General features: G+C 35.9%; 2 protein-coding genes across 2 annotated transcripts; both read right to left on the bottom strand.

Moving 5' to 3' along the window:
• Window positions 1-183: 183 nt before the first annotated feature.
• On the bottom strand, window positions 184-4,168 carry LOC124439317. Its single transcript, XM_046989541.1, is given in 4 exon segments — window positions 184-1,192; window positions 1,309-2,015; window positions 2,267-2,666; window positions 2,669-4,168. Coding segments are annotated over 4 exon segments (3,255 nt in total). The 3' UTR covers window positions 184-544.
• A 625-nt stretch (window positions 4,169-4,793) lies between these two features.
• Window positions 4,794-6,954, bottom strand: LOC124439530 (allograft inflammatory factor 1-like). The gene is made up of 7 exons (XM_046989769.1): window positions 6,675-6,954; window positions 6,399-6,460; window positions 6,010-6,085; window positions 5,891-5,932; window positions 5,560-5,658; window positions 5,420-5,483; window positions 4,794-5,243 (listed from the first exon to the last, which is right to left on the bottom strand). Exons 1-7 carry the CDS (start codon window positions 6,694-6,696, stop codon window positions 5,159-5,161), a joined length of 450 nt encoding a protein of 149 aa, XP_046845725.1. The 5' UTR covers window positions 6,697-6,954; the 3' UTR covers window positions 4,794-5,158.
• Window positions 6,955-10,317: the final 3,363 nt, after the last annotated feature.

The following is a 10,317-nucleotide window of genomic DNA, read 5'->3' as shown; positions in this document are numbered from 1 at the left end:
TTCTTCGTTTTCATACTCAAGGCTAGGAAATGGTAAATAAAAAAAAACATGTGGGCCGCTGATGAAAAAAGAGCAATTTTTGTCATGATCTCAACTTCATGGCAAACACGAAAACTGTGAGTAACGGTTGATATGGTCAATAAGGTCTACGAGCTTTCAACTAACGGAAAATAACACATCTTCTATGTTTCTTTTTATCTTATATGAATACCATCTTCAAATGATTCTCTGTCACAAGTTATTTCCAACAAACATTACATTGAAAATGTACCTTTATGCGTGATAACATAATGATAATAATTGAAAATTTTGGTATAGTGAATTTTTAAGCAAAACCATTCCAGTTTTACCATTATTTTTAAAATTTCGTACTTTAAGAAGTTCGTATTTTTGTTAATTCTATCTATATGTAGAAATCGGCAGCCAGTCTTTGTGTTAGGCTTTTGTTTCAAGACCACTTAAACCAAATACAACATGTTTGATTGTTATCGATCTTTCTGCCAAATGCAAACGACGTGATGAATGATAATGTGCTTTGCTTGTATTAAAAATCAAATAGTTCAGTGTTGCTTAAATTATAAATAAAACAGTTCTTGAGTTCAGGATTATTTTTCCATTCGTCATTTGTTCTGACAGCAGCGTGCACCCGAATGGGGAGTTCGGGGAAAGTTCGAAGAAAATACTCCTTTGGATCACCAATCTTATAAAATAGTTGTTTTCTAGGTCGTGGTCGATCGTACCAATGCTGACCAACATTTCGAATGAGTCTTAAGCATTTTGTCCATGACGATCCATACTTAACAATTCTTCTATTCACCTCATCCGTGCAAAAATAGTCGTAAACATCACTATTCATTCGTCTTTGCCAATCGGAGGGTTCACTATTCAATTGTTTAACAACGTTAGAATTAGCATCACTTGTCTTAATTGGATGTTGATTTCCAACTTTACATAACATTTCAAACTTCTCGTCCTCCGACAGAAGATAAGGATGTTTTAACGCTTCGTTGGCTGATGGTCTATCTTCTGGTAGTCGCTCTAACATCCACGAAAGAAGATCTTTGAGGGTGGCATCCTTGATTTTGTCCAAGCTAACAGGGTTTCCTTTCAACAAGTTGTCTAGTAAAAACCGTTCAGGTCCAAAAGGATGTTCACCTTTGGTTGCAACATAATAAGCCACCATTCCCGCACTCTATTGTCAATAAAAAGACATAACAACAGCAACATCAATTGTGGACAGTCAAATGTCAAGATTTATTAGTCAAAACCAAAAGCTACCATTATTTAAGTTTTGCAACGATCACCTACCATAACATCAGATTCTTTCTTGTACCGAGCTTGATTAATGGATGTACCTGATGAATCATGTGACTCTGGAGCTATCCAATTTTTAGCTCCTCTCCGTGCGCTCCAATGTGTCGAAGCTCCATTGCATAATATTTGACTTATACCAAAATCAGCTATGAAAAATTTTTCTCGTACATCTCGAAGAACGTTTGAAGGTCTCAAATCCCGATGAAGAATAGGACGCGGGCCGCTGTGAAGATCAGCTAAACCTTTTAAGATCTGCATAATAACCTTAGGAAGAACTTTTTGAAGATCCTCTAACTTAGAAGATTCTACAAATTTCTCCAACGATTCTTCACATAAATCTAATATCAAATACAAATACTCTGTGCCTGGTTCTTCTTCAAGATACCAATAATTCACAACATAATTTGAACGCTTGGCATTAAACTCATTCAAAATATCTTTTTCTCGTTTGGCCAACTCCGTACAGTTATCTCGAAACAATCGTTTCACTGCTTTTCCATAACCATCTTTTCCAAGTCCAAGATAAACACGGGTTCCATCACTTCCCTTACCGATTAAAAACTTTTCCGAGCAAATTACACGTACATTATTCACTACTTTAACATCTCCTGGATGCTCCCGTCCATATTCTTCCATCATTTTAAACATTTCCTGATGCATTATTGACCTATCGTTGCATTTCCATGGTTGTGACAGCAATTCTTAAAATTAGACAGTTTCATTTACCATAGGCGAACGAGCCAACAAAATTGTCTGATTATTAAAACTTCAAATTGCCAACTTGTTGTTTGAATTGGTCATTTTTACTAGAAATAGCTCAAATATATGCCGTTTTTGTCTAAGACTGCCCTACTTTCACTTTCTAATATAATTTGGGAGAAAAAAGTGAGACCGGTAGTTTACAAAACCCGTGTCAAAAATGAATCCCCGAACTACATGAATAGCCCCTTACCTTTATCCTGACTTTTCCTGGCAAGATCTTGTAATTTTTCTTGGCACGTTTTCACCCAAAAATTATGTCCCTGCCTCTTGTAGATTGGCACCAAACGGTCTAGAGCGTTCTTTTGCTTTTCATCGTCCTCCGTTTTTTTAGCAATATTAAGGTACTTTTCAAAAAGATTTGTAGCATCATCAATTTGTCCTAATTTATCAAATAAGTCTGCTAGTTCCCAATAACCACTTAATGTTCCGTACTTATCACCTGGAATAGTCACAAATGGTATCCCTTTCAAGTAATCCTTTGAAAAATTTTCATCAGCTTTAATATCATTAATTTGTTGTTGTTGATGTTGTTGCATTATTTGTGAACGCTTCTCAGTGTCCCTCTCACTTGCATCATAAGCCATTAAGTATCCTTCTTGTAGTGCCGTAAAGATTTCTCATACTCGTTTAAATATTTATACAGTGTTGCTAAACCAAGATGGCAAAGACATATCTCTATGGCATTCCCGATTTGAACAGCGATGTGCAATGCTTCATTGAAACATTCTTCAGAAGCATTGTTTTTTTTCTGAGCCAATAAATTGCCAATACTTCTTCTGGCTCGACATTCGCAGTGACGTTCTTGGATCTTTTTAGCTATCTCTAACGCATGTTCATATTTTTCCATGGCCTCATCAAGCCTTCCTTCAATAGAATCAACGTCGCCCATCCCAAGAAACGCTTGACACTGACAATATCTATTTTCAGCTTTCTTTGAGAGTTCCAAGCACTCTTTAAGATATCCCTCCTTTTCACGACAGTCAACGTTGAGGCGCATTATGTAAGCGTTTCCAAGCCCTAAATATGCTTTTATTTTCACGACATACAAATCAAATTCTTTAACAAGCTTAGCAATCTCCAAAGAGTGATTGTAATTCTGAATCGCCTTTTTATGTTTGCCAGTAACCAAATAAAAATTTCCCAGTTCTAAGGAAGAGGTGGCCTCAAGCTTTTTATCATGTAAGCTTGATGCATACTTAAATGACTTTTTAAAATACTTTTTAGCTTCGTAAAATTTCCTCTTCATCAAAAGAACGCGACCGATACCTACATCAACACTAAATTGAAGATACTTATCGTCATGGTTCAGGCATGTATCATAAAGTTTCATAGCTTCATCCAAATCGCCCATGTGCGTATATACCTCAGCTAATGCAACAGAAATACGTAATTTTTGAAGAAAGTTTTCTTTTAACTTTCCTGTGATGTCTAAGCACTTTGTATATTGAATTTTTGCTTCTGAATAGTTTCCACAGACTTTATACAGGTCTCCCATTCCTTTTTCTGCATTTAAATACATGAGTAAAACGTGCTCTCTATTAATAAAGTCAGGAATCCTTGTTTCTACACACTTCTGATAGTATTCAAACGCTGACGAATGGGATAATTCAATTTTTTTCAACTCTGCAAGCTTAAAATAAGCCACAAGTTCTCGCTCCTTGTCCTTAGCATCACGCGAAATTTCAAGCCCCTCTAGATAAGATTTCAATGCCGATCCTGTGTCACCAATATGCACGTAAAGATCACCCTTTGCTATGCATGAAAATGCCTTGAAGCACTTCTTACTACCGCCATCATCTATCACTGATAAGTTTTGTGAGAGCACTAAGCATTTATTAAAGCATTCAGATGCTTTGCTAAACTGACTGGATAATGTATGCGAGTATCCTAAACCATAATATGCAAAAAACTCAAGAAAGCGTTGCCCTTCAAAATCTGAAGCTAGTTCAATGCACTTTTTGAAATGTTTCGAAGCTTTGTCGTGGTCGCTTGACAAGTAAGCATCGAGACCAAATTTAAATTCCTGGAAATAATTCTGGCTACCTTGCGTGGATCCTATACATTCATTTAACGAGGCGTCAATGCCATCCATGTTGTCTGTTCGTCTCCAGATATTCGGAGTTCTTCAAACTGCTCACGCTTGTGTTAATGGCATAATTCCTTTCCAATAAAAAATTCCACGGTCAATAACTTTTTCGTTTCGTCAAAAATATACGCTTCAAAACATTTTACGAGCAAAACGACCTTAATAATTCACAACTGAAAGAAAAAGTTCGAAATAAAACCGTTGATATTTTGTGCTTTTGCTTTTGAACTGTGCTTCATCCGAAATATCTGCAAGTATTTCATAAATTCATCTTTATGAAGTTTAACTTTATAAGAAAACATCAATCGCAATCTATCAATTTGTAGAAAGGCAGGTGCCTACAAAGTACAAAGCCAAACTTTAAACGGTAATTCAGTTCCAGAACAACAAGAACGGCACGCTAAATCTTTCTCGCCTTGTAGCGAAGAGGAAGTTAAACGACAACGGTTTGTACTTTAGAAAAATGCTAAGGAGCTAAAATTACTTGGTATATATAAAGTCTTTCATACCCAGTACATCCAGCAGATAAAATATACCCAATATACGACTGCTATAAACTGCTACATTTGTTGCGGTGGCCAGTCACCCATAATATGTGAAGTCTAGAATATTAGAATCGAGCTTTCTCCAATTTCACAATAGAAATCTATGTTATTTAAGAATATAGTATTTACCTCAATAAGCAAAGCCTTTATAAGGACGTCTAGCTAATCATCAACTGGTGTTAAAGTTTGTAAGGAGCAGAAATTCAAATTAAATATGCTAGCACACGAAGAAGAGTACGAAAATTTAACAGGAAAAGTTAAACTGGTCTGGTGGACTGGAAATTAATGATTAATTCATGAGCTTTCTGTTTGTTCGTCCAAATCAACGGAGTCAAAGTTCAGCTAACTAACATTCCAAAAAATGAAATATAATCAGAAAACTCAAAGAAACTTTTATAGACTATGAAAAAATTTGAAGAATGGATATTTATCTTTTATACAATACAAAATGTCAGGGCAAGCTAGCGAGGTCACGTTTTGGTGGAATTCCTGTAGGACGTTCTTTTTCCTTTGCCAATGCTTCAAACATCAAAATTCTATTAAAAAACAAAACAAACAAAGCAGTTTCGTCATATGTCCATGCAAATCAACAAACATAAATTTGCAAAACCATCACATTCATTCTTTTTTAATGCATTAATTGTTATTTACCGAATAGAAAGAATGAATAAGAATGTTGCATTAAAAAAAAAACAATAATAGAGTTTCGTACTTCTTCAAAATTGAAGACTTCTTTCCCAGCATCATAAGCAAAAACTCTTCATACGTTATGGTTCCTGCAGCAAACGAAGAATGTTAAAAGCCTCTGAAAGTATCGCATTATTCAAAGAAGTTTAATGATTAACGAAAAACCTGAATTTGTCGTATCAACTTCTGCGATCATTTTTTTCAACTCAAGATGTGTTTTTGCCTGCCCCAATTTTTCCATCATTCTTTTTAATTCCATGATATCTTAAAACGCAAACATTGCTTTATATAAAAATTGTACCAAGTTATGATACTTTCGCCTAATCTCTCACGCAAGTACTTGAAGGCATGCATAGTCTACATTCATTAAAATTTATGATCATCATAAAACTGCGTTTTAATTCATACACCAGAACGAACACAAGATAAGCTAAAGACTATAACAAGGAATAGTAAAATAATATATAAAAACATTTATTATATCATAAACAATCACCAATATCGCCAGAATTGTCCTCATCGAACTCCATAAATTGCTCTACAAACAGAGAAGAAAATCCAGACAGGAAAATATCGAAATGCTTTGCATAATATTTTCTCCAGCATTTGACGTACTTTTATACCCATTTAAACTGCCTTCCAAATCCGGCCATTCTTCTTCGTCATCATAGTCGCCGGTGTTTATAAACGACTGAGAAAAATTATTAAAAAATCATTGTGAAAAAACGACACGAGGCAAAGACAAAACGCAAGGTCCTACTACTTTCATATTCATTTCGAACAAACGAAGCGTGCATTTTTCGTAAAATACAGCAACAAAAATGATCCATTAACCCCGTTAAACATATCAAATTGTAAATAGTTGTAATAGTCTGATAAATAGTAGCGATAAATGTCATAATGTGCACTTCAGCAGGTTACTACACAACATGAAAATATTTCATTCCATTATTTAAATGGCTTATACATCATTGTCTATGTTAACATAAACAGACTTAGCAAACCTGATTAATTTCATCTAATTTTTTTTCCTGCTCTTGTTTAAGAACTCCGAAAGCTTTGCCTCCTTAAATAATAGAATAAAGCAATGATTGTGCGTTTGTTTCAACTTAACACAGGTCATTATTCCCAGCACAGCATGCAAAATGCACGCCAGCAATTTGCGTATTCAAACAACCAAATAACGCTCTTATATCGATACTTTTGATAAAATTTTGTGAGACAAAAAGCATACAATGAAAGACATTGATGGATAAATTGATAAGCTTTAGAAAAATTACCTTGATGGTCTTTTCCATTCATGATGCTATGCCTTGTGATAATCAAACATGTGTAATACAAGACGAAACCGCTCAAAGTTTGATAATGATGGGCGGACTTCCTCACCGGAAAAGCGTGAAGGAAAAAACGCAACAAATATGTCTTTACATGTTCACAGATCCTGCATGTAGTTTACTAAAAATGGTAAAAGCGTTCCTTGGTTTAGTTAGTTTTGTCTACGTTCCCACGAGAAAAAAGCTCCAAATCGTTGTATGTTTGAGCAAATTGTTTTGCTAGCGATTAGGCATATTAGGTATGAATAATACAATGACTTTTTTATTTGACATGTTTGTTTTGTCATTAACATAAGAGATCTAGTGAAATCTTTGTGGGTGTTAAAGGCGAACCTACAAAGGTCGTTGTATGGTTTGAAAAAGGAGAATGCGTAGATAAAGTGACAGGGAAAGAATATGAGAAAAAATGTAGAGCGAATGGAGAAGAGTGGACTGGGATAAAGTTGAGAAGAGTGGACTGGGATAAAGTTGAGGAAAGTGGACTGGGATAAAGTGGAAAGTGAAAGTGAAAGGAAAAGAGAGGAAAAATGGAGAATGAAGAATGGAATCGGATAATGGAGGAGATGGAATGGAATGGAGATCATGGAAAAGAGATCGAAATGGAGATCGGAATAAAATGGAATGGATGGATCAGGAATGGGATGGAAGGGAATGGATGGAGAGATCAAAATGAGAATGGAATTGAGAAGGAAAAGAAAGAATCGGAGGGAATCAAAATGGATCAAAATGGAGGAATCAGGAATGGATCAATGGATGGATAAAATGGAAGGAATTGGATCAATGAAGGAGGATCGAATGGAAAATGGAAGAAGAATGGGATAATGGAAGGAGTGAAATGGATCGAAGAAGAATGGGATCAAAATGGAAAAATGGGATCGTGGATCAGGAGAAGGATAAAGTGGAGAAAAGGAACTGGGATATCATGGAAGAAATGGATGGGAAAGTGGAGATAAAGTGGAACTGGATAAAGTGGAGGAGAGTGAACTGGGATAAAGTGGAGGAGAAACTGGAAGAGAACTGGACAGTGGAGTGGAAACTGGGACAAAGTGGAGGAGAGTGAACTGGGACAAAGTGGAGGAGCAGAAGAGAAATTTGAGTGGATAAAGGAAAAACCGAAAGAAAAAGGAGTAGTGAAAAACTGTGTGTTTGTTCTGGTGAAAGTACATTCATATACACTGAGCAATATCATGAATAAGGGTTAAACTTGTGGAAGTGTTTTCAATTTTTATCTCTTGTGTGAGATATCAACTGTGAATATGGCCCATAAGCATACATAGATTTTTCATTTGTATTGCCATGTTGACTTGGATCACGATATTCATCAAGTTGCCATCTCTTAGAAAGTAATGATAGCACTGTCTGATCATGTCTATTGTCTCTAAATTCTGGCAAGTTCTTTCCCAGTTTGTTTTCAATGTTAGTAAGAATACGAGGATCCGATGCGTAGGCCAACCACTCCATAACAAACTGTAAAGAATGGCAGGTTTTTCGTAAAACAATAAATGATGCAAGTCTTTGATATGAGTTATAAACTCTCTTGTCATCCATTTCCATGAGGATAAAAGCATCTCGTTTGGTCAAAAATTTTTCTTGGGAATCAGTATGGAAGATGATGATACCAGATTTGGATTCTTGAGCAAGCTTTAGCAAAGGTCCAGCATTCTTAATCAGATATGCTCCTGCATCTTGGTACATTACAATATCATTGTCTGACATGTTTTCAACAAATGTCTTTAATATAATGTAAGGCTTCCAAAGCCAATAACCACAACCCTGTTTTTGCCATAAAATACCAGAGAATGCATCTCTAAATGTTTGGCTTAAGGAGTTTAAATCATGAATCAATGTAAAATCAAAACCACCTGGAAATTTAGCTGCCTTTGTTGCATTGACAGTGGCTTTAGCACAACAATTACAACCAAATGTGATGAAATACTTCTTTGCTTTTATATCTTTGGCTCGTGTAGAATTGACATATTTTATCCACGCAGTGCTATCACCATTAAAAATACTTTTGCCACTCCATTTGTCGTACAAAGATTTCAGATAGTTGAGATTTGATCTCTTGTGAAACCTCCATCTGGTATGATTAGTTTCGTAAGGCAAAGCGATAATTTCGCTATCATAAAGCATGTCAGATGCAATTTTGTTTAAATCACCACATTTCTTTGACTTCAACTCATCTTTCCCGTTGTTTTCAGAAAGAATTTCCACCCTTCCACCATGACTGCCATCAAATTCTAAAACTCCAAACATATTCTCATCAATATAACTCTCAGCTAAAACACTCTCGCTGTAGTAATAATAAAACAACATCACTACGGACATAAAAACTGAAATGATGAGAAACGAGTAATGTTTGAACATTGCCTATTAACTTCTCCCAAGCTTACTGCTCAAAAAATAATGAAACTATCATTCTCAAGAATTTTATGTACATATATTATATTTGTATTGTGTATTGGTGAAGGTTGCAGCCATTTGTGATGATAGCATTACGTCATCTTGCTATGTCGATGTATAATGAAGACATTTCACCGTTCATTTTCTCATGGGTTTGACACTGTTTTTCTTTGAAAAAAACAAGCACATAGAGGCAGAGAAAAATGAGAATAGAGAAGTGGCAATGAGTCGCTAACGTGTGGACATCTTACATGTACAAAAGCCTGATTCAAGAAAAAAAACAAACTAAAATAGTTTCTGAAAAATCCCTCGAAGCAAAAATAAAATATCTACAGGAATTTCTTATGGTTAACAGTGGCAAGGAGTACTAGCAAAACCTCAGAAATCACTCGTCGTCTTGAATTAAAATTCGTTAGCCAGGATTTTCTCTCAAGTGCAGGGTGCAGTTAAAGGGAAAGGGAGGCCATTACTGTCGTTTAAACAATGTAATGAGTATAAAATTTCGCCAGGGGTGGGGCTGACCCCCCTTCTGCTTACGTCACTGAGTCAAATTCACATTACTTCATAATTATATATCATTCTAACATTTTTATGAACAAAAGTTTAATCAAGAAACATAGACATCAAGGCGTCAAATATAATGGTTGTTTTAATAATGTACTCAGTTCATCAATCCTCAGTCATCGTGAATTTGAAAATGTTTATGAATTTTTTGCGATAGTAATGATCCATGTACGAATACAAGTACGGATTCACTGCCGATGCAAATACACCAATAGCGGAGGACGCTGCATGCAAATTGAATATTAGCTCTGAATAAGGACCAAAGATACCGAAAATTTGAACAAAGAGAAACGGAGACCAAAATACAGTGTAAACTACAGCAACAATCTTGCACATTTTCGTACGTCGCTCGTCGTCGAGGGAAAGGACCGAGTTTTGTGAGCCCACACTACGTATGTCCCGATAACATTTAAACGCCACAAAAACAGACGCAGCGTAGAGGGGTGCGGAAAAAAACAGAAAAAACATCGTGAATGTGTCCAGCCTCGTGTTCACCAGAATACATCGGTGTAGCATCGGCACAACATCGTTACCGACATCACTACGGAGGAGAACGACTATAATGGCGGAAACAGCAATGCAAATGAACCAACCAGCTGCAAGCAATTTTCGACACTTCGGT

Source organism: Xenia sp. Carnegie-2017, unplaced genomic scaffold (genome assembly GCF_021976095.1).
Source record: "Xenia sp. Carnegie-2017 unplaced genomic scaffold, XeniaSp_v1 HiC_scaffold_19, whole genome shotgun sequence".
NCBI classification, from domain to species: domain Eukaryota; kingdom Metazoa; phylum Cnidaria; class Anthozoa; order Malacalcyonacea; family Xeniidae; genus Xenia; species Xenia sp. Carnegie-2017.
Note: the sequence above shows the minus strand (reverse complement) of the source record. Positions and strands in the feature narration are given on the sequence as shown.

Excerpts from the sequence above, each read along its gene's own strand:
- LOC124439530 (XM_046989769.1), bottom strand. The coding sequence starts at position 6,696 with ATGAATGGAAAAGACCATCAAG. Across the intron at positions 6,461-6,674 it reads GAATGGAAAAGACCATCAAG|GAGGCAAAGCTTTCGGAGTT; the intron begins GTAATTTTTCTA and ends CTATTATTTAAG. Across the intron at positions 5,659-5,890 it reads GGACAATTCTGGCGATATTG|ATATCATGGAATTAAAAAGA; the intron begins GTGATTGTTTAT and ends TTGCGTTTTAAG.